The sequence below is a fragment of the Orbicella faveolata genome, unplaced genomic scaffold, assembly GCF_042242905.1.
Source record: "Orbicella faveolata isolate gen_17 unplaced genomic scaffold, um_ofav_v1 contig_2, whole genome shotgun sequence".
In the NCBI taxonomy this organism is placed as follows: domain Eukaryota; kingdom Metazoa; phylum Cnidaria; class Anthozoa; order Scleractinia; family Merulinidae; genus Orbicella; species Orbicella faveolata.
In genome coordinates this window covers 809,086-835,492 of record NW_028301547.1, presented here as the reverse complement: position 1 = coordinate 835,492, position 26,407 = coordinate 809,086, and the positions used below count along the sequence as shown (strand labels likewise).

At 38.9% G+C, this 26,407-nt stretch overlaps 3 protein-coding genes across 6 annotated transcripts; all 3 read left to right on the top strand.

Annotated features, from left to right (window-relative positions):
* Positions 1–471: 471 nt before the first annotated feature.
* Positions 472–9,087, top strand: LOC110062631 (uncharacterized). Of its 2 annotated transcripts, XM_020769574.2 has the most exons (8): positions 472–666; positions 2,666–2,745; positions 3,172–3,384; positions 3,860–3,940; positions 4,472–5,092; positions 5,420–6,231; positions 6,735–6,936; positions 7,154–9,087. In XM_020769574.2, exons 2-8 carry the CDS (start codon positions 2,673–2,675, stop codon positions 8,161–8,163), a joined length of 3,012 nt encoding a protein of 1,003 aa, XP_020625233.2. In that variant the 5' UTR covers positions 472–666; positions 2,666–2,672; the 3' UTR covers positions 8,164–9,087. The 2 variants fall into 2 exon arrangements, with proteins under 2 accessions (XP_020625233.2, XP_089145162.1); XM_089289036.1 differs by lacking the exon at positions 3,860–3,940.
* A 1,391-nt stretch (positions 9,088–10,478) lies between these two features.
* LOC110062616 (uncharacterized) lies at positions 10,479–17,131 on the top strand. Its single transcript, XM_089289046.1, has 6 exons — positions 10,479–10,961; positions 11,751–13,442; positions 13,541–13,600; positions 14,032–14,415; positions 14,840–15,046; positions 15,699–17,131. Exons 1-6 carry the CDS (start codon positions 10,895–10,897, stop codon positions 16,121–16,123), a joined length of 2,835 nt encoding a protein of 944 aa, XP_089145172.1. The 5' UTR covers positions 10,479–10,894; the 3' UTR covers positions 16,124–17,131.
* A 126-nt stretch (positions 17,132–17,257) lies between these two features.
* LOC110062617 (uncharacterized) lies at positions 17,258–25,502 on the top strand. Of its 3 annotated transcripts, none has more exons than XM_089289061.1 (15): positions 17,258–17,421; positions 18,464–18,547; positions 18,671–18,742; positions 19,024–19,077; positions 19,397–19,468; positions 20,003–20,041; positions 20,153–20,209; positions 20,387–20,428; positions 20,652–20,738; positions 21,281–21,352; positions 21,560–21,685; positions 22,179–22,268; positions 22,467–22,505; positions 22,769–22,801; positions 24,645–25,502. In XM_089289061.1, exons 2-15 carry the CDS (start codon positions 18,484–18,486, stop codon positions 24,695–24,697), a joined length of 900 nt encoding a protein of 299 aa, XP_089145187.1. In that variant the 5' UTR covers positions 17,258–17,421; positions 18,464–18,483; the 3' UTR covers positions 24,698–25,502. The 3 variants fall into 3 exon arrangements, with proteins under 3 accessions (XP_089145187.1, XP_089145186.1, XP_089145188.1); XM_089289060.1 differs by lacking the exon at positions 24,645–25,502 and adding an exon at positions 23,587–24,256; XM_089289062.1 differs by lacking the exons at positions 21,560–21,685; positions 24,645–25,502 and adding an exon at positions 23,587–24,256.
* Positions 25,503–26,407: the final 905 nt, after the last annotated feature.

Genomic DNA, 26,407 nt, shown 5'->3' with positions numbered 1-26,407 from the left:
TCCTAATTGAGCGCGCTAACCTGTAGGCCATGGCCCCTCGCCTCCCTCTTCAAAAAGATATTCTCGCAAACAAATTAGTAGTCAAAAAAGTGTGTGTGGAAAGACCAAAAAGTGTTGACATCGGGGATGAAAAAACAAACATTCAATTACAATTTACCTCAATCATTTGTATGTGCCGAGTTGAGAATTCAGCTCTAAAATAAATGTCTTACGGCCCTGCGCTATAGTCGAAACGCGCGGACCGTTTCACTCTCTTTAAGATGATGGTTTAACGCGCTTGAAAACGTTCTCAAAACAAACTTAATTTTTGTTGATGATTTCCAATCCAAACAACAGGTGCGATGTTTTCCTCTGGTTGACTGGTCTAATTCCCGCGGATCAACAAGCAAAACAGCGCTCTTTTAACTCACGTCTTGTGATTGGTTAATTTGAATGATGATCTCAACCCATATAACATTCTGAGTTCATCTTTTTACACCAAAAGGTGGAAACAAAATGGAGAATCCTTAGGCAAAACCCGAGCGCGAAGAATCGAGAAATGTCCTAGTCGTTTGGGATCGTGTTTTTGCTTCGCAGCAAAGGTTGCTTTCTTGGGGTTTGAGATTCAAACGTGTATTTTTACACTTGTTGGTGTCGTAACATGACATACGGTTGAGGTTTCTACGGGTAAGTGATTATTTCACTTCATTGAGTCTTAGTGTTGAGGTGTTCCCAAAATCATGGTTGCTTACCCGTACGTCGTGATTTTCGATTGATAATGCTCGTAGTTTAGAGGCATAAAGTATTTTTAAGTGCTGTTCCTCAATTTGAGTTGCTGCGGAACAACTGGCACATTGTTAAGCCCAGACATCAACTTTCTGCCAACTAGTTTATCAAAAGCCTCTGCAGTCCGGAGGGTTTCGCTTCCAAAACTGTAGTGAAATAAATTGTGCGCTTGGTCGAGCATTCGATTTCGCACTTCCATTTAATAACTCTGCGATGTTTTATCTGGAGCTTGCTGTCCTTAGTAATTCATTGCCAGCAGATTCAATGAAAGGTTTTCAAAGTAGTCCCCGACACAGCAATATACTGAAAGCAATTGGCCGTCCGTTTGATCAATTTCCTCTCAACTTTGATTTTGGATAAGATAATTTTTGGATCGTTTCATAATTGGTTTCAGTAGAAAATTATTCTCTGACAAAAGAATTAGTGGTAATCTATCCACCCTTAAATGCCTGATTGTGACAGACTTAGAGAATTTCCAGCATGTGAAGGAAAGTTATGGTTCTGAAGTCTGCAGAACGTTTGTTCTACTGACGAAACAGAAGTTAGCTAAACTTGTTTGGACTGGGAACGGTAGGTTACAGAAAGATCTTTTGTTTTGAAATTGCTAAGTGCATGGACTTGTCAAGGCAATGAACTATCCGACGACACTTCTCTGAAATTCAAACAGGTGTTGTTTAGGTCAGCCATTTACTAATGGAGCCTCAAAACAGACTAAGGGATTTACCAATTACCATATTGTTCCTGCGATATGCTCCGCAAATTAATTGGGGTTAATTTTGCAGAAAAAAAACTTCAGGTAGAGCAACACTAATGTCAATCATCTTGTCGCCGTGTAATATTTAACTTTTTCTTCTGTCGGTTTTCAGTATGCACGAGTTAATTTTCGTCATTTAAAATCTTGGTCCATTTTATCAGCTGTCAATTAGAACATTTTTCGTTTGTCAGTAATCTCATTTCGTAAGACCCTCAAATAGCCTAAACGAGATCCAACACAAAACGTACTTTTGGACAGTGGGTTAGGTTTCTCGTTCGGATGGCATCTCCTCTTCACCGAAGACTTTTAGACATTTTATCGTACCAGATGCAATTACGTTTGTGATTGCTTTATTTCATGACCTCGTCATTGTGCTAATGTCATTGTAAAATCAATGAGGATCACGGTTTTTCTGGTTCCAGTGATTTGACACGCCCTTATGCTTTAAGTTTAAAAACATGCACCAATAACATACGAGTTTTAACTGTTCGAAAACAAGAAGAAATTTAACTTGTTTTCAAGATAGTTTTCCCGCAAGACGTAAAGTAATTTGGCTGTAATATTGTTCCGATTTGTGAACGAAGCTGAAATTTGTTCTTCATTCATTTCCGTGACCATAGTACATGAGCTAAGAGCATGTAATCAAACGTATCTGAAGTTTTTACAAGTAGTGTTCCGCTATTTGAATTCCACAAGCAGTTTGTTAGTTTACGGTCTAAAAGAAGATAAACACGCAAAGCTTTCTGGTTGATCAAGCGAATCACCAAAATTGTTCGATTCACTGAGCGGAAAATGCTATGGATGGCTTGGTGAAGAAACTCTTCACAGACGGTTAACATAGCGGGCTTTGCATAATGAGCTTAATGCCTGTGGCGAAAACACGAAAGGAATTTTTCATAGAGAAAGTAGGGGCGGATTCCTTATTTTATGGAGAGAGGGAGGGGTGGGAGGTGTTGTAAGCGCGAGCTCCAAAGGTGTGTCACTTCCTGAGGGGTCTTGTAAAAAAGCCTTTCCTGCATTTTGAATATCTCGTAGGGGAGGGGAGTGGCGTTGTTTTTACTTTAACCTTAACCCTGAATCAGCAGCTGTTTCCGGCTTGCAAATCAAGAATGAATATACTAATTGCCCTCTTCATTTTGTCAACAGATATCTTATGGCTTCTGTTTCATTGAAGCTGGTCTTATTAGCCTCCGCTTTTGTTCTGCTGGGACATAGCTCTGCTCAGGGTAGGTCTAGAAACACAATCAACATCACTAGACCAAAAACCTAGGTTAAGTAAGAGATTCTAGGTGGACGCTTGAAAATCCTAACTGGCGGCAGCGAAAAACCATTTGTGTTTGTAGAATCTTTAATTGCAATTCTTCAGCTTATTAAACTTTGTAAAGCGACCTCCGACATCGTTGAGAGAGTTAATAAAATATGGCTTCTGTTGCACTTCAAAGAATACTTACTTATTTCTTAAATATCTGTGTTCGGGGTTGTTTTAACAACTTTTGAAACAACTGTGATTTAAACTACCGATCAAATACGCAACGAGTCTTAAATAGGAATATTTCAGGTGACAGGAACAAAGCCAACAAAAGTTTCTAAAAATTTGCATTGTCCTTGTGGCCTACTTAATATAATATTCTTTTGTATGTGAATTGTCACAGAGCTTTATGAAGATGAAGCAAACCTCGAGCAGTACAGCCCAGTACTAGGGGAATATTTGATTGATTACCCAATACTAGAGGAATACGGGATTCCCACCGTGGAAGAGTTCCCCAGGGAAGATGAGGATGATGATGATGAGGATGAAGTCAATGAAGACGCTGATTCCAGCGAAACAGAACAAAAAGCCAAAAAAGGACAAATAAAACATCAAGGTTACAGGAAGGAATTTATTTTAGCAGATACAGTATGAAATGTGTAATTATGTACAGAATGTCCTCCAACAAGAGGAATGCTCCACCATATCAGTGTGTTCACGTTAAGATGGTTTAGAAGAGGGAGTTACTGTTTTTTTGAAATGAGGATGAAGATTTAAGATGTTTTCACGATTTAACACAGCGTTATAGTGACATAGGTGCACATTTAAGATGGAAATGTCCATAATGTAATTGTGCAAGGCGGAACAGCGCGGAACACGTACCCTAACCCTGATAATAGCTAATAATTAACCCTAATAATAGCTAATAATTAACCCTAATTACTAACATCCAACATCTAACGCTTTAGCTACTACTTTCTTACTTGTTAGACATGGAGTCCCATTACGTATAGAAAATGATGAATAGGTACGTAAGCTCAACGTACAAATACAACGTGGCTAAAAGAAACTTCTTGCTGTCTTTTTTGCAGACAATGAGCATGCACAAAAGACATCCTCTGCAACGAAACTTAAAAGCGACGCACGCGAAAAGCGGCAGCTCCCTCTTCAAGGTATTATCCTGATTTCAACATACAACGTCTCTTTACTGCATCCTTTACATTTCTTATGGTACTTCTTGTGAGAATTTGGTCGTGAATAGGCCATTTTCGAATTTCTTTTAACCTCTTTCTCAAAGCGAGTCTTGGTGTCCACCTTTCAAATGAACACGAGATTTCACTCACAGGCAAATGAAACTAATTTTCGTATGAATGGTCGTGCAGCAGGCCTCGCTTTGATAGAGAGGCTTAAGGAAACTCGGAAATGGGCTATTAAAGCATGTTAGACACTTAAGTTTGTTTTACATGACAGTGTTCTTGCAAAAATTCAAACCACTGACCGCTTCGTTCATTGGAACGATGTCACCGGTGGCAGGGTAGAGCTCTCATTCCAGGTCTTTGCAACGTATTTGCTAAACCATGTCAAAGTAATAGTGCTACCTTCATGTTACTGAAATATAGAAATAATGCTCCAAACTAAATGTTGAACTGAAGCAAAAGCGACAGATATTTAGCTGATATATTATGTTGTTTTTGCTTCTTCAGATGACCCTGTGGTTATCGCCCGCGAGAAGCTACAACGAGCAATCAAAGCGGCCAAAGCACTGAGTAACATAGAAAACCAGCTTGGATTAAATCCCTCCACGGTCGAGCACAAAACCGAGAAACTAGAGAAGCAACTCAAAGACGAGGAGAAAAACTTCAAACAACTTGCCGATCAAACGGACGACAAAGACAAGAAGCAGAAATTCGTCAAACTCGAAAAAGTTGCAGATGAAGACGTCAATGAGGCCCAGAGTATTTTAAAATTGATCGTCAAACTGGAAGCCGCTAAGTATCTAGCGAAGGAACGAGCTCAAGAGGAACTCGATGCGGCTCAAAAGAACAAAATTGCTTCAACGCCGCAAATGGTTCTTGGACAACCATTTACATACCCTCCTCAAGCACCTGGATATTTTGGGGGAATGTCGCAACCGGCTTATCAGCCCATGATGCCGGCATATACGGCTAGTTATCCACCGCAAATGTTCCAAGGGATGAGTCCCCCCAGTGTGGGTTCTGCACCTAGTGTGTTATCACCTGCTAGTTTAGCTGGTCCAACGAGCGCGACGCCTCCTTATCAGCCCAGTTACCAGGGTAATACGGAGCTACAGCCAATAAACTCAAGTGAGTGTGTGATGTTATTTCCTCTTATTCACTGAGACTTTCTGGAGGACAAAATGAAAATTCCTAAAATGACTGGCGGACAAACAAACAAAGCTGTTCTGAAATGAGAAGAGTATATGAATCTTATTTTAAGGCACAAATTCTAAATATGTTTTTGGAACCGGGGAAAACCGTTATTGCCGTGTGCATACAAGCGAAAAAATTATATGTACGGTAGTTGCTTCAATGAAGAACCCTAACCGTAAATTTAATTGACGTGTTGTCAGCAAACTAGCCATTTTTTACAATGTTTCAAAAAGAATGACGTTAGTATCTCGTTTCCTTCAGTCAATGCACCTCAGACCGGCGTGTCAGCCTTTCCACCCCAGAGCAGTGCCCAGCACAGCGTGGAGTCCGTACAACCTGAGGCTGCCAAGGTGGCAAGCTACTCGCCAGAGGAAGATAACACCGATATTAGCCCAGGAGATATGGAGTTCAGTGATATGGAAAACACTCCACCGACAAAGAAACCGACAGTTTCACAAGTCAGTGCTGGCAAGGTTCAGTCCGATGCGCACGGCTCGAGCAGTAATGAAGCAAAAGCACAACAGGCGCACATTAAACCACAGCCGCCTAGCAAAGACACCGGTCTTACCACAAAGCATCCTGCTCAACCGGTGGCACCCGCTCAACCGGTCTCTCCTGCTCAGCTAGTTGCACCGGTTCAACCAGTTGCTCCAGCTCAACCATTCGCTCCTGCTCAACCAGTCACGCCTGTTCAACCTGTAGCGCCGGTTCAACTAGTCATGCCTGATCAGCCAGTCGCCCCCGCCCAACCAGTCGCACCTGCTCAAACAGTATCACTTCCGGTACACACGATCGAATCCGCTGTTGGCCAATCAAATGGTTTTATGCCACAGTCGGCACCGCTGACCGCATCGTACAACCCCGCGGTCGCGGCACCAAATTTAGCATCTATGTCAAGATACTTTGATTCACCGTCCAATTCTCCCAACTTGTTGCCACAGCAACCATATTATGAACCGCCAAAACTTCAAGCTCCCCAGCAAAACTTTGCACCTCACCCAGAGCCAAAGAAACCTGCTCCCAAGAGCCCTGCATCTGAGAAGCCGGAGGTTTCACCTTATTCTGCTTTTAATGTAAGTATCAGCGGGTACATGCCATCTGTTTTGTCAAAAGATGAAAGATTAAAAGGGGGGATTGTAACTTTGTTTTTATAAAATATCCTTAGTTGTTCTTAGGAAATTTGAGGTGTAGTTCGCGCCTGTTTGTTGTATAGTTTTTCAGTTGCACACACTCTGTGGATGTTGTCCGTGTTGAAGTCGTCTCAGTTTTCAATTGCAGATAGAAATATTAATCCTGGTACTGTATCGTCGAATATTTGTTTCAGCTCTAGTTTTGCATATTTATGATACAGCGCTTTCAAACTACGAGCACGACGCGATCCGCTTCTGCCAGACTAACCCCGCGCTTACTTACGTTGTACAATATTATGATCGCGGGTTACCTTTTCAGAATCAACCAAAAAAAAACTCAGTAACTCTTCCTCCAAGTAATCAGTTGCATATAGTTTGCGCTTTGTTTCGAAAACTTTAGCCTGATAAGGTGAAAATAACATTACTCTCAAATTATGTTATTGCAGGACCAGCCCCAGGTTTCAGCTCCTCCAAGTCCTGCAAACTTACAACCTCCAGCGGCGTATTCCGGGGAACAGGCGCTTTCAAGCGCGTACCCCACGAACTCGTTTTACCCATGGAACAGTCAGGCGCTCTCATCCGGCAGTCCACAGTATTCTTGGAGCCCTCCAATGTATTATCCTCCGGCTGCATCGTATCAAGCCCCGGGTAAATACGAGATTTGCTTACGGTCGTATTGTACAATGAGCAAAAGCACAGCCTCTGTATTTTTGAAACCTGCTGAAAATATTAAGTAAATTCATATGTTGGTTTGATTGATACGAAAGAAATATTTTTGGTTGATTTGGACATGTTATGGAAGGAGAATTTGAAACTCCTGTGCAAGAATTTCCACCTCTGTATTAATTCAGTTTGTTTGTTTCAGTTAATCCGCTGATTGCAGAAGCGTACAGAAAACTGCACGACACGGAAAGAGCGAGTCTAGCCATGTCCAAGATCGAGGAAGCGATTGGTCTATCACCAAACTCGGTGAAGCACATTATCAATGACATTGAAAACCAAGCTAAAATGGAAGCCAACCGATATGAGGACGACATGAGCAAAGAAAAGGCCGAGATAACCAAGGAGAAAGAAAGCCTTGAAAAGAACCAATTTGCAGACGATGCTCAAGCAAAAAAGAAAATCCAAGATGATGAACAGAAGCTGAGAAATGACATCAAAAAAGAAAGCGTCGCAAAGCTCGAGGTGGACAAGATTAAGAAGATCGAGAAAATTTTGACCATCATCGAAGCAGCGAAGTATTCTGCTATGCAGAGAGCAAAGAAACGAATTCACAAGCTCAAAGCTGATGAAGGCGTTGCTGATGGTGATGATATTAGAAAACGCGACCTCGAAGATCTTGAAAATGACATCAGACGTCGTAGAAGGAACGAAATTAATATTTGGCTCAAAGGCTCAAGGAATCGCATTGACACGAGTCACTTCTTACGAAACCGTCTAGGCAGGCTGGGAAGACAACACGAGGAGGAAAGGTCGCGGTGGAGTTTAGACCAGAAAACTGTTTTACATCATTCGAAAAATTCTGAGAAAATCAACAAAACTGATGACGACCCAAGGGAAAGCAAGTTGTACAAATTGAAGTTTTTTAAAACGCTCTCATCCAACAAGAAGCTCGACTCAGGAAATCAGTTCCCTGTGGCAAAGAGGGCTGATGTTCCCACAAAACCAGAAAATTCTGCCAACGCATTTATTATGGCTAAAATGCTTGATAAGATGGACAAGCTGTTTAAAATTCAAGCTGATATTTTGAAATATCTCAAAACAGAGCATAGCATCAACAGGTTACAGAAAAAGCCATTTGCCAAAAGGTGGAAGCGGAGTCTACACAACTCGAAACATCACAAGAAAACTCACAAAGACATCAAGAGAAATTAAGAAAAGAAATGCGAACTAAGGTTGAAAATTATCGGACAAACTACCCTCAGATTAGTTAAACATTTTTTCTATGATTGACCAGCTCTTGCAATTACTTTTATCTCTCAACATCGCTCACAACCTGCTTCGGTCGCACTTGTGTTGCCTAGCAACCGCTATCTATAGCAACAGTTACTTATCAAGTAAGCAACGTTGCTTATGAACTATAACGTTAGGCAACGCAAAGGCCAGTCCCTGTTCCCAGGCAGCAACCAAATGATACCCGTAAAAGATTTATTTATCTTGGTAAGTCTGTCGCTTAAGCATTTATTTGAACAAACCGGGGCAGTGTTAAGTGGAAACAAAGATGACAAAAAATATTTGCCACAAAATATGACTGGCACCGCTCTCAGTATTATGTAGACATAAGTTAATGGGACTTGGTAATGGGACAATAAAAATTCACTTCCTATATATAATACTGAAATGCTTGGTCATTTCCTGTCCCTTATCGAACAGCTCAGATAATATGATATTCCCTTTTCAGACCTTCGTTGTCTGAAGAATATGTAAATATAAGTACGCTTTTCTCCTCGAACGACAGCAGGGAAGTTGAGAGTCATAATATGTAGTATGTATAACTGCCATTGGATAGTGATTTAGTGTATTAAGGATACCAAAGGCAGGGTTCCTTTACACTGATTTATATAATTGTAACATTTAACCACGAGTAACATGCATTCCAGACAAATCCGTTACATGGTAACTTGGATAGAAACACGACTCTGCCAAGTAATCACGTGGTTTAGGAATACTGACAATGGGATGAAATATGGGTTGTTAACTGAGGAGGAAAAAAATTAGGGGATAAAATTAGATATAGAAAAATGTAAATATGGAAAATTTTGATACTTGTATTTAATAAATATGTCTGTCGAAACAAAAGGCTCAATTTGATTTGATGTCCTTTTGATATAAAAGAGGACTGGGGTGGGATTTAATTAGTGATACATGGAGTGTTTTTGAAAATAAAGAAAAGAAGAAATAAATATTCACGAGAAAAAGAAAAAAAAAAAAAAAGAAAAAAACAAAAAACAAAAAACGGTGACCAAACGCTTCAAATTAAGGATGTAACAGTTTCTGCCTCCCAAGACAGTTTTTTGCTTGACTTCCCAAATCAAATTATGATTGAGAAAAGGTTATAATAAAATCGGGATGGACGGAAAAACGTTTGCCTCAAAGTTAATAGTCAACGAGGTGTCTTCGTGCTGAACTTTATTAAGCCAAAGATTTTCTCTCCGCCGCTCACCCAGTCCAAGGCAACCTTGTATTTTTGTTGTAAACTTTCATCACTTGAAATTCTGAAGTGCATGGATTATGGCAAAGAGAGTTAACGGTGATGTTCAAGAGAAATTTCCGTGCAACCTGAATTCCCCACCAGTGATTTAATTCTCGGCTCGTCGTTATCTCCGATGACAGTGGTAAACATTTGATTTGACCCCAAAATATAATTACAAAGTCAGCCGTGCAGGTTACTAGAGTAAAGGAAGATAAGAATTGTCTTGGTACCTGTCAAATTCTCCCAACTAGTGCTCAAAGAATCATATGGAAACCAATAAGAAGAATTTATATGCTATCACCAGCTAAAGATGCGAGTGATGGACCACCCGTCAGTGAGAAAAGAGTTAACGGTAATGTTAACTATCATTTTACAGAATTCTTAGTTCAGAAGTTTGTCATTATAGTAGAACATTGTCTGGATCAATGCTTTTATTAGTTCAGGCATTCTAGTATTCGCGCCGCACGTTTGGAGAAGGCTGCTTGCAGTCTACGATTAATGCTTAGTGAAAGACTGTGTCTTAATTTCGCCTTGTGTCTATGGTATCAGTAGAAGCACTGAAAAAGAACATCATTAGATACTCCCTCGGGATGCCTCGCCCGTCACCGCAGGGTGTCCCCGAAGGTTTTCCAGGTTGTTTCGTCAATTAGTACGACCAGTGCCCCTTTATTTATCTGTCTCGCCCCAAAGCACAACACAGGGACAATAACAGATTCGAATCCTTCATCTCCAAGTTCCAACAACCGGGCCTCTCCAGAAAACTACAAGATGAAATTAAACAAGAAAACCGAAGCGAAACCTACACCCAGATTCAACGACCACAGACGCTACAAGTGATCTGTCATTGCTCTTCACTACTCGGCGGCGAAATACGTTACAAGAATGCCATTAGATCAACTTGAAGATCTAAGAGCTCTTAGATCTTTCTTGTGTCGACACGCATAATCGAGCATGTGACAACTGTGTCAAAATTTACCTGCCATATTCTCTCAAGGAGGCAGGTTTCTTATTCCAATAACCACATGGTTTAAATTTCGTAAGAAAATATTTACCTCTAAAAAGCATTACCAGAAGTCGCAAACTTGCAAGGGTAATCCTTGTGCATCGGAGCAGAAAGAAAAAATCCACTGTCGAACGTTTTATGACATATTTAGAATTGTTGGGACTCCGCACTTTTGTTAAGATATATACTGACAATTCAGCTTCGGATCTTTTCTTCAAGCACATTGACTAGAAAGAAAAGACCTTTTATATCTTGCACTGGAGAGACAATGTAATCAACAAAGGTTTACGTTAGTCACATCTATGGTATTATATTTTTTCTATTCAACCTAAGAAACACTGTTTGAATTTACCGTTCCAACCGTGGAGTTATTGACTGGTGTTGAAGTCAATAACATTGTTATCAGGAACATGGCCCACGACGTCTGGTTGCTAAGGAGTACTCTTATGACTTGCCTGTTGCTGAGTGCTTTGGCAGGTTAGTAGAAATTTCAAGCCTCTTCTAATTAAGATTGTTGAACGTTTGAGGTTTTTAAAACAGTTCACTTTAGTTTGTTTACAAGTTATTGATATCTCATACGTAATCAGATCAGTGTTTGATTGAAATTAACACAAAAAGCTAGTGGGCTATAAGAAAAGATTTTGCTCACGTTCCTGCGGTATTTATCCAAGAGTCGATGTAGTGTCAGATATAGTCAATGGAAGTTTGTAATACAGACTTACTCGCAGGCAAATACTGAGTGTGCTTTTATTGAACTACGTTCTCTTTTTATTTGAAAATGAGATTTTAACACCTTGTTTTAATTGCCATTTTCATTGGACAAATATCAGGCAACCATTTTAAGATTTTTACACGCTTTCTTACGGTGCGAAAACAATTGAAAAAGAAACCCCTTCTCTTCACATCAAGACAAACCCCAATAATCGAACAATATTGACAATAAAAAAAAGGTTATGCCGAAAATACTCAGCTTGCAAGCACCACACATGAAAGCTGGCAATCTCATTTAATTTATAGTTTGTGTTGCTTGAGAAAAAACCTAATGCTAAACTGTTTATTCGCATATTCGCTGTCATAGAGAGCGTACTCAGTTTTATAAGAACCTAAAAGAACCTAAAACTTCATTCCGTTAAGTTACCCAGTGCATTCTTCGCACTCTACAACTGGCCAAAAACATTCAAGTTTCTTGTATTGCACAAACCTATTTATGCAGCACAACGGTGTGCATATTGTCTTTAAGAGAGTGCTTTTGTTTTGCCTGTTTAGGAAGTGCATTGGCAACAAATGGCAATCTTTCAACGGACCAGACTGTTGCATCTGATTCCAGAGATCGTAGATTTACTTCAGGGACACAAAACATCTTGATAAGAGACAATTCATTTGAAGATGAATACCGAGCGAAACAAAGAATCCATTTTGTACACAATGGATCAGCGCAGGTGCGATCCGCGAACGTGAGATTAAAAGATTCGACCGGGAGAATTGAAACTAAGAAGAATGTAAAGGAAGGGATCAAAGAGACTGGTGCCAGGAAAACTCGGATGCACATCCTTGATAAGTATTTTGTTCATCCTGAAATAATGAAGGACAAACCTGGTGACAGAAACGGTTCAAACAAGAACGAAGAAGCATCGTTACCAGCACTTGTACTAGAAGGACCGAAACCCGGTACGGAAGGTAGGGGTTTTGGAAATCGCGAATTTGGAAACGAGACCTCAAATATGGACAAATACGCTGCAGCTTCAGTGGAGGGAACAAAGATTGTGAATGCTGCATCGCTTCTCGAGAACTCCTCGAGGTCCCATGACTCGAGATTAACCGAACTACTGAAATACCCGGATCGAAGTGTCGGAGATACACAGAGAACCTTGCGTTATTATCTTCCAACTCAAGGAGAACATGAACTCCAAAGGGCAAAGCTTAAACTTCGTTCTCGCTACAGATTCCTGAATTCGCTCATACGACCACAGTTGGTGGGAATATCGGACGATATAAATGATTTAGATGCCCTCCGAAATCAAGCTAAATCGATAAGCCTGAAAACATTGAAGAATAGTTTAAAATCTGAGTCTGGTGGTCAGCACAGCGAGGGAAGCGCGTCGATTGGAGAATACCCTCTGAAAGATGTAAAACAAGAAGCTTCCATTGTTAAGGAAAGAAATGAAGGAATTGGATACAATACCAAGATGGAAAACGAACCGCGATTTAACGCTAATGACATGTTTCTGCTAGGAGCCCCAGATAAATCGAGCTATTTTGAAAATGCTTTCTTGGCCAATCCAGAACTTATACACAGTAAACCTGGATTAGCTGTAAGGCCAACTCCACGCTGGAAGAAGTATGGGGCAACAACCGCCTTAAAAGAAGGGGAAATTTATAATACAGTGTCGGAGAAATTTGGAGGTAGTAGCGACACCACTAACTCAGGCCTGGAAGGTTTCGTGCATCCAGAGGATGAATCTGATTCTAACGAGAGTGGACTTGGTTCTGATGCAAAATTCAACGCAGCTCTAAAACTCGCCATCCAATCTGATATGAGATTAAACAAAGCTACTTCTGGAGTCTCGCTTTTATCGTTTAAGGACAAAGCCATGTCCCACATTGAAGAAGAAAGTCATGACATATACAACGAACAAAAATTCAAAGAAGACTATGGTGCGGGTTACTATAATGGTAATGCCAGCCTTGAATCTCAAAGGGTAAGTCCTTCGCCGTATTTCAGTCCAACAAAAATGCGAGATTTTCGAAAGGTAACTACGTTAAGTAGCTACAAAAGAACGACTATTCCTCATTGGAAATTCCGTTCTCAGGACGTGTACCAGTCATCGTCTTCAGGTAGTGGGGAAGGGTCTGGAAGTGGAGATAATTATCTGCCTTTACACGAAAGCCATGGTAAACAGAAACATGCTAAGAAGATACACAAGGTTTCCCCATCAACAAAGAACAAGACCCATGCAGGTGATCTCAATTTACCAAGTTTACAAGGGGTCTTTGACTTTTTCGTACTGTTTTCTTTTGTTCCCTTGTGTTCAATAACTGTACTTAACTCTTATCAGGTATCTTTGGTGCTCAAGACAAAGAGACAGTAAAGAAATGCGAGAGAATGGGAAAAGCAGGTAACACATTTGTTTTCAATGTCTACACTGTAAACGTTTTGCGACCAGAATCCTCGATGGTACATTTCTATCTTTCAATGAATAAGAATTGAGGAGACTACGATCTAAAATATGCTTTAGTATCAAGGTCTCTGAACGAAAACAGATATAGACGTTGTAGGACAACAAAGAAAGGATGGCCCTAGTTGATTGTGAATTCATGTTTTGTTTGTGTCACCTTGTTATGGCTGGAAGGGTAGTTCTGCCTAAGAGCACATGGAATAAACAGAACGTCAACGTGGATAAGGCTTTGGCCATTCGGGTCAAGAGTTTCAGAGCCATTTACCAAATTTTAAGGCTTGCGAGGAAAACTCTTTTTTTTTTAAACTATGTTAAGTGTTTCCTTAGCTTTCAATTTAATTTAATTCGTTTCCGGCATTTTTTTCTTATAGACTACAGGGACAAATGTCCTTCTGGATGGTTGCCATTCGAGGAATTTTGTTATTTATTTGTACCCAAATCAAACGGAAAATGGGAGGAGTTTCCCCTAAAGTGTAACGATGAAAACGGTCTGCTAGCAATGCCTAAAACAGATAAAGAGTTAAGATTTCTACAACGCAAGATTTCGTCGTCGAAACGAAGAAAAAAGTATTTTTATATCGGCCTGAAGAAGAAGAGCGACAACTGGACATGGATCGATGACGTGCCTTACACACGTGACGTCCACGTGAAAGATGAGCTAGGTGACAAAAACTGCGGAGCTCTTTCCAAAGATGGCGTTCACATGGTAACATGCAGTGAGCCCAAGGCTGGGTATATTTGTGAAATTAGAACAGGTAATGTTTTCGATTATGATTTCTTTAGTTTATCGTTCATGATGAAAATTCACGCAGTGTATTAATTTTTGTAAATCGGTCATTGTAAGGGTAAAATGCAGACTGCAGACTGCAGACTTTTTAACTGAATCGTGCTACCATTTCCATCATTTAGAGCTAACCGTAAACAGGCTAACCTGAGTGATATTCAGGCTAACCGGAGTGCAGACTCTCACTACGATTAGCCTGAATAATCCGGTTTACGGTCAGCACCCGACAATGGAAATATTACCGCGATAGCGATATACACTAAAAAGTCTGTAGTCTGCAGTCTGTATTTTACCCCCGGTCTAGAGTCTGGAGCCTGCAGTCTGCAGTCCGCAGTCCGCAGTCTTCGTTTTACGCAGACTGTTTTGTAAATTGTCTTTTTGAACACCTCTTGCAGGAGTGGAGGTATTCCGCATTCTCGCCTTCGGTGATAGCCTCACAAACGGTTTCCATGGTGATGACAAGAGCCACACCCCTTACGCCCAGACACTGGAGTATCTGTTAAACAAGGACATTCACAGATGTTATACCTTGACAACAATAGCGAAAGATGGCACTGAAGCAGCCGAAATGTCCACTAGGCTTCAAAATCATCTGCGAGATGGTACATGTTATTTTAAATAGTGTTAGATGTTGTTTTATCCCTGGGGAACTACTATATAAAAAGGACGGGAGCACTCGTGAGAAATTTCGAAAAAAACCCGTCAAAAGTACCAAAATCTTGTTTTGTGGGCGTGCCTTGAATTTTTTTCACCCCTAAGAGGTACCATTTCTAGAACAACACGATAAAGACGATTACTTTGAATAGCTTCTACTCGTAAATTTAGTTGTCAGATCATGATATCCTGTTATATTTTTTCGGCTCAATACCCTAAAAGATACCTCAAAATCTCCCACTGTGGACCTTTTGAGGGTGAACACCTGAGAGGTACCAAAACCGCTGTCATAACCCCTGAAAGGTACAACGAGCCGCCCCGTCCTTTTTATATGGGACCCAAACCTGTAAAAGGATGACTTGAGGCGGATCGGAAAAATACCTGCGCATGTAAGCAGTTTATTTAGTGCGCGTAATTTCCAAAGATTCCAACAAAATGCAGAGACAAATTTTAAGCAAAATTAAAGCTTTGCACATTTTTCTTGTGCTCGTAAATGTCAGTCCTGTTTGTGATAATAAGGAATGATGAATGAGTTTTACCCAATAGCTTTCTTACACTGTGCATGGACTTAGTTAACACCTTTACCTTTTGTTTCAACAGCAAAATTTAAATACTCCTGGGTTATTATCCTGGCCGGTACAAACGACATCGCTCATAACAGCAAAACTCGTTACAGAAAGGACTGGGACACAGCGGTCGAGCGCATCATCAACCTCCACATAACTTCACATCGTCATGGCGCGAAAACAGTAGCAGTCACCATTCCTGAAATGGACTGCGAAGAATCTAAAAGACCAGCTTGTCTTCACTCGCATTTGGAAAGAAAATACATCAATGAAAAGTTAAGATATTATGCCAGATCGAATGAGTTTACTATCCTTTGCGACCTGGCGGTGAAATTTCCGAGGTATTCTTTGAGTATTGACGAGCGAAAAATGATGTGGGAAGTGGGACTGCACATGAAACCGGCAGGATATGAGCGTATGGCGGAGATCATTTACAAGGACCTGTTGGCTAATGTTTGATAACAGCAAGGAAATGAATTGTTGAACATCTATAAACCAATGAACCAGAAGAACTTAAACTTGAAACTTGACTGCTGTTTTTGTGACCATGGTTTACACGCAAACATGTTCTATAATGGATGCTTTTTGTTCCGTGTTGTATCTTAGAACTTGAAGTAAAACATTATGTTTAAGTGAGAAGCTTGCAGGATTGTATAGACAGTATAGAATAACACATAAATCTGTCTAAAATCTAGACAGCATTCTTTATTGCTTATTTGTAACTATAATCCGCGTTCACTAGAGAAATCGCGCTAGGTTTTGAACTTAAATAAATGTGGTAAGAACAAAAAAGTGGCACACGAGCCGTCAGGCAAGTGTGTCACTGATGTTCTTACCACATTTTTACGTCATCTGTGATCTATTACTGAACAGACGCAAGGAATTGTGTAATTTATTTGTTTTTTTTTTATATAATAAAGAAACAACAACAACAAAAACTGTTACTGACGTCACCTATGCGTCTGCCCTCCGATAAATCACAAGTAACAACTAATCAAAATTTGAGAATAATTCGACATGTTATATAAAGGAGATTTTCATAATATCTCTGATGTAGAACAGTTCCATGGAATTAAGCAACTTGAATTATCGTTGGTGAGTTGTTAGGATTCTTCCCAGCAGTTTTTTGTATGCTGGCGGCTTACAACGTACCTGGACTCTGAGCTCAGAGACTGGGGAAGAGAGATGCCCTTTGAGTGAAAGTAATAAGTGTTTACCAAAGAAACAAACAAAAACAATTAATTAGTTCTCGAAAATCGTCATTCCAGATCTAAATTTCCACGTGCGATAACCTTCACAGGCCACCGTGCCTGTCTGTGTTTAGAAAGGAATGGATCTCGACTATCCTTACTTGCGATAAATATCTCTAATTTAAATTAAAACTGCTCTTGTGCACAAGAGACATATTTTAAGGGTTTAATTCTTTGTGTTCAAATGAAAATAAAACCACAATAAGCAGCTCGCGAAGTAGGGTGTGTTCTTTGTTGATTTTGATCACGGTACCATAGCAACTTTGTCTACACTGGTTTCCCGGTGTCGCTATTGACCGCCGAACAGTTTTAATCAAAACTACCTGACCTCAAGGGCAGGTGGGATTAGTGGAATTGAAGACATGACATCACAGGTCACCATTCTTGAAAGCGTTTTTCACCGAAAAATCGAGAAACGCGACGGAAAAACACGAGGCAATTAACATGGCGTAGCCGCAAATCCGAAGCATAACTGGAATCAGTCAAAAGAGAAACCTTGAACAAAAGGTATATATATTCTCTTTAAATGTTAACCAGGAATTTTGTAAAGTTTTTTCTCGTTTATTTGTTTTGGCTTACTGAAACCTGTTTAAACCGATGAAGATTTGGTAATGTTTTTGGAGCTTTTCTGTGTTGTTAAGTTTTGTTTTATAGAGATAGCGTTAGAATTTGAGATGTTAGGTTTAGTTTGGAGAAATCCTGTTGTTAAAATTCCACATTGATCGGGAAGTTTCACGTTGCTTTCTTTACCAGCAAACATTATTCATGCATGAATGATCGTGGTATTGCGGGATGTGAAGCTTTGCACGAGTTGAATGTCATTCAATGAAGACAGACCGAATATAGATAACTCCTGATATATTAGCACCATCATACAAAAGACAGTGGGAAATTCAGTGAAAAGTCTCTATTTCGCCCGCCATTGAAAAAAATTTCATCTTCCTGTGCCATGACAGTGGAAGATCGCGAAAGACGTGCATTTAGATCACAGTCGACTCACGTGCAAATACAAACTCATCTAACAGATTGTCGCATATTCCCCGTATCCACCGAGAGAAAGTATTTATTTACTGTGTAACAATTTTCTCGTTTAATGTTGGTAGTGGCCTTGGAAATAATCAGCTGGTTGTTATATGCCTGTTTATCTCAGCAGAATGGAGTTTGATAACTTTACAGAAGACCTAATTTTAATTGGAATCATGTTTGTTAACTGTTCCAGGAAGTCTAGCCGTGATTAACATTATTTTCCTCTTTTTAACTTGGAGATATCAAACATACAAGTCAGGAAAAGAAAAGAATGTATAAATTGTCTTCTCTTAGACACGCGAATAATCACGGGATTATTACTCCACCAACTAAAGTGACAGTATTGAAGCTTAGCTGAGTAATGCATTGTTGGAAAATAATTTGTGTGTCATTTGGAGTTAAAATGTCTTTTCCTCTACACTGTAGTGACGCAAGGTGCTCTACTGTTTAACGCGTGCGTATACACGTGCTTACGCATTTAGCAGTCTTTTTGTAACACATTGTATTTTTTATTTTTTAATAGTTCTCGTCGCACTGTCCAAAATGGCTAGAATTTCTAACGTAGCTGCTTTCTTCTTGATTTGGAGCTGCGGGTTTTGTTATGCAGGTAAGCAAAAATAGATCTGGTTGAAACAGGAGCATATTTGCTTCTGGTTGAAATGGTTTTTACATGGATAAAAGGAAACTGTTCTCCGTCTTAAAACTTGCATTTATGTGATTTAACTCCCAGTCCAAGTGTTCGTCAAAGGTGCGCACGGAATGGTCTCGTGGAAAGACTCGCCTACTTGGAGGGACAGATCAGGTAGGCTTACATAGAATACACATCTTGTTCTACGTTAACGTTTTTTTCAGATAATTTTTTTGGAAAATAAATGAAATGTTTAAACTGTTTACAAAAAGAAAGAGAAAAAAAATAGTTTCTATCCTTTACGATGAGGCAATGATTTGCTTACAAGGCAATGGGTTATATGTTGATAGTCGACGTTTACAAACGTCATTTGCTCATCAGAGTAATTTTTTCCTAATCAGAATAATAATGTTAATTTTTTTCGAAAATTTGAGTTATGCTTTACTCTGTGACAGTTGTTCCCACCCCTCCACCAGAAGATGTTGCGGCTTACAAGAAGAGAGGAGAAAGTAAGTATAGAAGGTTTATGTAATTTGCAAAGTGCTTGACTAAACCGTTCTCTGTCCCTTAATACACAGCAAGAAAACGAACTCAAGGGCTTTTGCTGCTGCTGAAACCTGTTATGGGATTCGGGAATACTTGGGCGTTGCACGTTTTCGCATCTGCTATATTCTTAATAGAATGAAGGAACGAGTAACACTTACTGATTAAAGCTATTACTTCTCTGAGTTACCGTCGACAGCAAGCTAGTAAGTTGAAGATAATAATAATACGTTTCATATCGTCGTTGAAGTTGACGCGCTTTTGTACTTTGATGTTTTTGTACAGTACCTTACCCGCAGCCAAGAGTGCATGTGGTGAAACATGTCTACGTTGGACCACGTACCAGCATAGCACAAGGTGAGTTCACTGTCAGAGTTATCTTTTATGATTGAAGCTGCGAGACAGTCAGGCATAAGGGTATTGCTAGCTTGTTACAATTACTTCGCTTTTCAGTAGTTACGGTTGGGGGAAGAAAATATATATATCTTATTGGATGTTTTGGTGTGTAGTATCGCTCTGTATTTTTACGAGTTGTGCCGTATTTTGAACGAGTCAAAATACAAACAACAAGTGAAAATATACAGCGATACTACACACCAAAGGACCTATTAAGAGGTTTATTATCCAACTGCCTTAGTCAATAGATCTATCAGTGAAAGAGGAAGAGTGTGACAGTTTTGCGTGCGCGCGCCGACCAGTCCGGCAAACAGGTTTGCTACTGTACAAATAACTGTACAATATCGCTCTATATTTGTACTGTTATTTGGACGATATTCGCTGCAGTCGGATAATAACTGACAATGTTGTACCATGAGTGTCAGCTATCGTTGTAAATTCTTTCCTGGAGGGCTTAATACTTTCTTCTCGACAACTAGTTATTTTTATTTGCAGGAAGAAAATCAAACAAAAAGAAAAATTTAATTCAAAAAAGTAAGTCATCTTCTGTCTTGAATTTTTTGTTTGTTTTTATCCTCAATACGCACGAAGTTATGATTTTCACTGACGTTTAATGTATTATGATTATGATAATTTATGTTTCAGTGTTCTTCTCTTTGCCCGTTGGAGCTGAATTACCAATTTATTACACTCATAAGCAAGGTAAGCCGCATATAATACCCATATCCTGTATTAAGAATGATTATCTCTTCTTTTGAAGAGTGTAAGGTGGGTGGTGAGGGAAGGGGAAGGGAGTAGGTTTGGTGGGAGGAGAAGGTAGTGCCTTCTTTGTTCACTATTTTGTTATTAAGCTGAATTCCTTTTAATTTCTTTTTCAAGTGCCAGTATCACATAAAAAGAGCACGGTGGCTGATTCTGAAGGTATGCTTAATTTCTCTGTTTGTTACATCACAAGAAGGGGGAAATAAAGAATTCGGGATCGAAAACAATATGACTGTGAGGGAAAGAACAATTTATTTCCTGGTTACGGAAGTAAAGAAGAAGATTTTCCTACGAATATAGAAAAAGTGATTTTAATCAGAAATAGCAATCCCACTGTTAAGCATTCTCTAATTAGCACATTTCTTTCATTTCTTTACCACAGTTACCGATAGTGAAGGTAGTAGATATTTTTCTGAGGAAACCAGTGGCCCCTTTAGGTCAAATACGTGGGGATTGCAACAACCTCTTGGTATGTTTAATGTTTGTCAGGCGATGCTATTTAAGAATCTTGTTGTCTGCGTTGCCGAAGGAAGAGTCGAACAAAAATCACCCCATGTAATCCTAAATGATGTCACTGTTAAGGCAACCACTGAGTTATAGACACAGCAGAGGATATGTTTGTGGCCTCTCGGGGATATATAAGTTCCTTTTTGCCTTACTTTGCCCCCTTTTCCCTATAAATAAGTTAAATTGTTCCTTAAAATCTTCCCAGAAAGTTCCCATTACTAGCAAAGATGATCCTTGTTCCATGAAATACTCCAACATTATCCCTTGCTCCCATGAAATGAATAATTTGGTTCCCTTGCTCCCCAAACCCATAAGAGGCCCTTAGTTTTGCTTTTGTGGAAACAGGAAATAACATTTGGCAGGATAACGTCTCTTGCTACAACTTAAAAAACATATATTTATCTTTGGAGGGGCTGAAGTACCTTTCAAGCGCAAGCTTCTTAAGTAATACACGCTACTTAACGAGGCTTATTTCTCTACAACTGTTTTCATTTTCATTCAAAGAAAACGAAGAACTCTCACCTGATTTAGAAACAAGGACAATAGCGAAACAAAATGTTCTTCCTTCCAGTGAAGGTGAGTCAGTTACAATTCTGGTCATAAAATTTGAAGTTACATAATGCCACCTAGAAACAAATTACTTTGAACTGTGATGTCATTACTCTCCACTCCAAAGCAACGTTGGAACATAGGAGCTTGCCTGCAATGATCAGCATCTGTTTAGACTTATTGTGTTGTCTACGAAAACCATCAACCAAATTCAAATCATTTTCTGCTCTGCAGGGGACGTGAGGTTTCATGGGATTGGAGGACAATATCTACGGCCTCGAACAATCGATAGATATCGAGTATTGAAGAATAGAGGCCAGTTTTTTAAAAGGCCATCTAGAACACAGCGAATTCTGAACGGTAAGATTGTGAATTTAAAACTGTACGCTTGTTACCTACAGGAGCTGCGTCATGTAAGCTGTATTTTAAAACATATAGCATTACATTTCAAATTCGCTGCTCTTTATCCATCACGGTCGCCTTCAATTAATCTAAACCATACTTATTCCTCATTTGTTTACATCATCGTCATCATCGTCAAATCATCATCCTCATTCTCATCCTCATCCTCATCCTCATCCTCCTCCTCCTCATCATCATTATTCATTTTATTTAAAACTCGGTAAAAATCTTCAGTAATTACAGTAGTATACCAATCCAATTATAATATCTTTTTTGTTTTCTACTGCCTTAAGTTGAGTTATTCTGAGACTTATACTTCAATTTGAAGGCGAGGTTTTGTATCGCACAAACTGACTGAGAGTGAAGGGCCTTACGACTTTACGTTGTTAGATAATAGCGCATGCTCGCCAGGAGGAGTTGCGTTTAACCACGTGACTTTTTTCGACTTCAGTGTATAGAAGGTCAAAGACACCAGGATTAAAGATGACAAGAAGAGATGTTTCCAAAACGAAGAAAACCTCTTTACTAAAACAAAACAATGGTATGAAAGCAATTAAGCAAGCAAAAATGTTGTTAGAACAAAGTATGTGTTAAAAGTAAATATTAGATTGCAATATGTTTTTAGAGTTTTTTTATGAAATTTATTTTGTGGGAAAAGTGTTAAAAAATTCAAAGAGATACTCATGAGGAAGGGAAATGATTTTTTTTTCTCATGAAAATCTTTGTGTTCTTTTTTCAGAGTTCAGTAAATTAGAAAATGCCGGTTATATAACGAAAGGTAAGCATACAATTTAATTTATTAAGTCTCATAAAATGTCATTTCTTTCATTTTTTTAAAGACTAAAAATTTAACAGATAACTCAGTATGCTTTGAAGATTGTTTCAAGAACTCAGGATAAGAAATCACAATAAGTACTTGCCGCGCGTATACTTAATGAATAAGGTGTTTGATTCCTGTTTTAGAAATAAAGACAATTTTGAAGCCAAAATTGCCAATAGTGATGTTTATTTCATGAGTTCATTTGACATGTTCCCTTTCAGACAAGAACATAAAGAAATCAGGGCTACCTAAAGGTATAAAATGAGAACTTTCCGTTGCCATGGTTACCTGACATGTCTCTGTTATCTGGGTTATTTTCGTAAATTCACTATGTTACACAACAGACATGTGTCAACTAACGAGAAAATGTAAATAAACAAGTGAAAATTTACGGTTGTTTCATTCGATTGATAATAAAATAATGACAATGACGATGTTAGATAAATGGAACACAATATTCTGTGAGATTTCAGGAGAACCCCCAAAAAGAAAGCAAAAAAACACAGTGGAGTGTCATTATTTCATTGTAATAAAAATGTACGATAATATGGGTGCACAATTTTCTTTCAACTGTTTGCGTAACATAGCATTAGTCCAGAATGTGTTGGAGAAATTTAAATAACAGATCAAACGCATTTAATGACAACTGTGCTCTTGTAACTTTTAAAAGTTTCAACTTTGACTAACCCTGGTCCTTGCTTTGTTTCTCCACGTCATATATTTTTTGAATGTTTGCTTATCATCATTATACATTCAAAACGTTTAAAATACCAATGCATCATATGACGTAACGTTATATTCACATATACGTCCTTAACATAAACTCTCGCATAACAGTAACTCTCCATTTAACGTATACACCCATCGGTGGCTTCTCCATCAAGATCCTTAAAGAAGAAGGAAGTAATAACCTAATGGGATCATTTAAGAGGAATTAATAAAACTGTAAAATCCGATAAATACGTGAATTTACCCTGTAATTCACTATCACTAATGTAAATTAAACCAAGTAATTTCACGTATTTTTAATTAATGACAGGGAACAAAAGGACCACAAGCCGAGGCTCAAGGAACAAAATTAATTCAGAGATTGAGAATCTTTTAACAAAGTTCCTTATTGTCCTTTAACTAAACTGTGCACAATTAATTTAATTAGATGTCTCAATATCAACATAAACGTTCTCCTAATAGCCTTCAGCTCTAGCGATCGTTGAGGGAATTTTATATCAGGCTATCACGAGAATTCCCTTTTGTCATTTTCCTTCATTTTCATGCTAAGCATGTTAGATTACTTTTTTGATACTAGTAGCAAACATTGCAGATAATGAAACACTAGCTCTTACTTCATATATGCATCATTAAAGAAAGTACCAAAACAACTGCAAGAAGCTGCATAGTGTGCTTTAGGTGACACACCTCTCAGTTGTGGCGTGTCAGGGCTATGCTTAGAAGGTTACCAGACCATAAAAGGCATTTCAAAGGGGCCTTACTTAACTTGGATCCTGTTGTTTTTTGCGGTTAAAAAACACCTGAATACGAGAAACCATTATACTGGTATAGTTTCACAGTGGATAAACTATCCATTGAATAGTGACGCGTCCATTGGATAAAAGCTCTCTCTTTATGACTTAGAAAAATGTTGTGATCATAGTAGGTAGAATTAGATAGAATTTTGTCAGAGAGGGCATTAGAGAAATACCTTAGCTACAGTGATAAAGAGAAGAAAAAACAATTTTGAAATTTTCTTCAGTAATTAATGAAGAATGGAAGAGGATAGACCCTATTCATAAATGGCTGCCTATCAAAAATTATATTATAGGTATTAAAATTAGCCCAACTAACCTGGTTTTTGAGTTGATAATTCAAAATAACTTTTACTGTCAAACGAGGTTAGTTGGGCTAATTCAAATGCAAACAAAAGAATTTAAACTGGCAGCCATTTATGAATAGGATCTATAGGATTAAGTAGTTTTAGCTTATATTGGCAAAAGAACACTGTAATATACAAAAAAAAAACACTTGGGGAATAAATCGTTAAATGTTAAAAATTGTGTACCTCGTTTTGAAATCATTTTGTCTTCTTTGCATATTACACAGGTGAAACACTAGACGATGTCATGACAAAATTGAAGCCACCGAAGAAAGTCTAGTAAACATCAACAACAACGTTATAACAACGAAACGCAGGAGGCACTACGGAGTTAACGCAACCATGACGACAGCGACAACGAGAACTTTGACAAACAAAGTCTTTAATGAGAAACACACTGGCTATGCACGTGCGTTTTAAATTGTGGCACATTTCTTAGCCGTCCTCCACGAAAGACTTAAGAATGTGAAATAACGCACCTCCATGCGATTTCTGGAGGACGTGAACCACGACGGAGAATTTGGAAATTAAGCTTTACATAAAGATGTTGCGCTGAGGATAGTTCAACACTAATGGGGGCACTGAATATCATGAACAGACCAAGGGACAAATGAAATCATTAAGTACAGTAGGAATTATTTTTTTAATGGAAGTTGTCCTCGGCGTCGCCGTTGTGGTTGCGTGAACTCCCTTCTGACTCTTTTATATATCCAAGGACTCTCAACCTAAGTGGTGACGATGACAATTTTACATCAAGAGGTCAAATGTTGTGCTGTACTTAAATCCACAAATTTCTCCAAACCATAAGGAGAAAGTATGATTTTTACGCTGTTTTCTTAATTGAACTTAACTGATCACGTGATTCACATGTAAATATTTAAGGTAGTTCATTTCCTTGCCAACGGTGGTCACTTCCCAAAAAGACTAACGTTAAATTAACTATTCGAATGGAATACAACTGTGCTCTTTGATGCTAAAACGCAGTGAAAAAGCACTGATGGTCGAAAGGTTATTTCTAAAAGAAAGTTGATCGTGTTTTACCGCATTCTGGGGTTATCTATAACAAATAAAGATTGATTTTATGACGTATGCATTGATTTTTATTGACTTATGGGTGTTTGTATCAGCTTTAATTTGAAGTCTAATTTTATGACCTCGTAAATATTACATCTGGTGCTTGTCTCCATGGCAACACGCGGTCAAATTAAGGTGGCTCAAAACAGTTTTCGGCAATTTCCATAATTTCATCTTGGCGAGTCATTTATCTTTATCTGTAGATCCTACAAGCATCGTATCAAGAATCTGCTCAATCGCAAGACACAAGAAGTTGCCATAGCAACAGTATGACCTACTAATTTCAGCTTCAACTGCTAATAACTCAAAAACGAGCTTGGTGACCGCAGTTTCTTACTATCGAAGCTTGATTAACAGGATAAGACGTAACAATTGTACATGGGGTTCAGAGCCATCTTAAAATTTCCGAAAATTTTCGGAAAACGTGCAAACGTATGCAAAAAGTATAAATGCCGAAAGAACGTGAAACTAGCACGTAAATGAATATAAAACATAGTCTGAAGTGACATAGCCATTAACCAATGGTTTATGAAATTTTAAAAAAGTTGACACTTTCCTTCCGTTTCAAGACGGACGCTTGAGTCATTGGGATATCACAGTAGACACACCAACCGAGACTGTGAATTGACATCAATACTTTGAAGCAACTAGACAGCGTATGATGTTACCGTTTGTTTTCCACCTTGAGGCCCGGGATCTGGCTCAGGATTGGCCAGTTGGGGCAGTGTGACTTCGTACAGAGTGCCATAACTAAACATAACTAAAAATCTGACTTCGACCGTTGATAAACTATCAAGCAATGAAAGTTCTCTGTTACCAGCAACTCTGGAAAGTCATTCTCGTGATCAATAAACACAAACCCGCTTTAAACGGTTTCTGTGGTAATGATATTCTAAACACATAAACACGTCATTTT

Coding starts and splice junctions, on each gene's coding strand:
- LOC110062631 (XM_020769574.2), top strand. CDS start 2,673: ATGGCTTCTGTTTCATTGAAGCTGGTCTTATTAGCCTCCGCTTTTGTT. Junction 3,941..4,471: donor GCGGCAGCTCCCTCTTCAAG/GTATTATCCTGA, acceptor TTGCTTCTTCAG/ATGACCCTGTGGTTATCGCC. Junction 6,232..6,734: donor CACCTTATTCTGCTTTTAAT/GTAAGTATCAGC, acceptor ATGTTATTGCAG/GACCAGCCCCAGGTTTCAGC.
- LOC110062616 (XM_089289046.1), top strand. CDS start 10,895: ATGGCCCACGACGTCTGGTTGCTAAGGAGTACTCTTATGACTTGCCTG. Junction 14,416..14,839: donor TATTTGTGAAATTAGAACAG/GTAATGTTTTCG, acceptor CACCTCTTGCAG/GAGTGGAGGTATTCCGCATT. Junction 15,047..15,698: donor TCAAAATCATCTGCGAGATG/GTACATGTTATT, acceptor TTGTTTCAACAG/CAAAATTTAAATACTCCTGG.
- LOC110062617 (XM_089289060.1), top strand. CDS start 18,484: ATGGCTAGAATTTCTAACGTAGCTGCTTTCTTCTTGATTTGGAGCTGC. Junction 20,429..20,651: donor CACGGTGGCTGATTCTGAAG/GTATGCTTAATT, acceptor TCTTTACCACAG/TTACCGATAGTGAAGGTAGT. Junction 20,739..21,280: donor GGGATTGCAACAACCTCTTG/GTATGTTTAATG, acceptor TTTCATTCAAAG/AAAACGAAGAACTCTCACCT.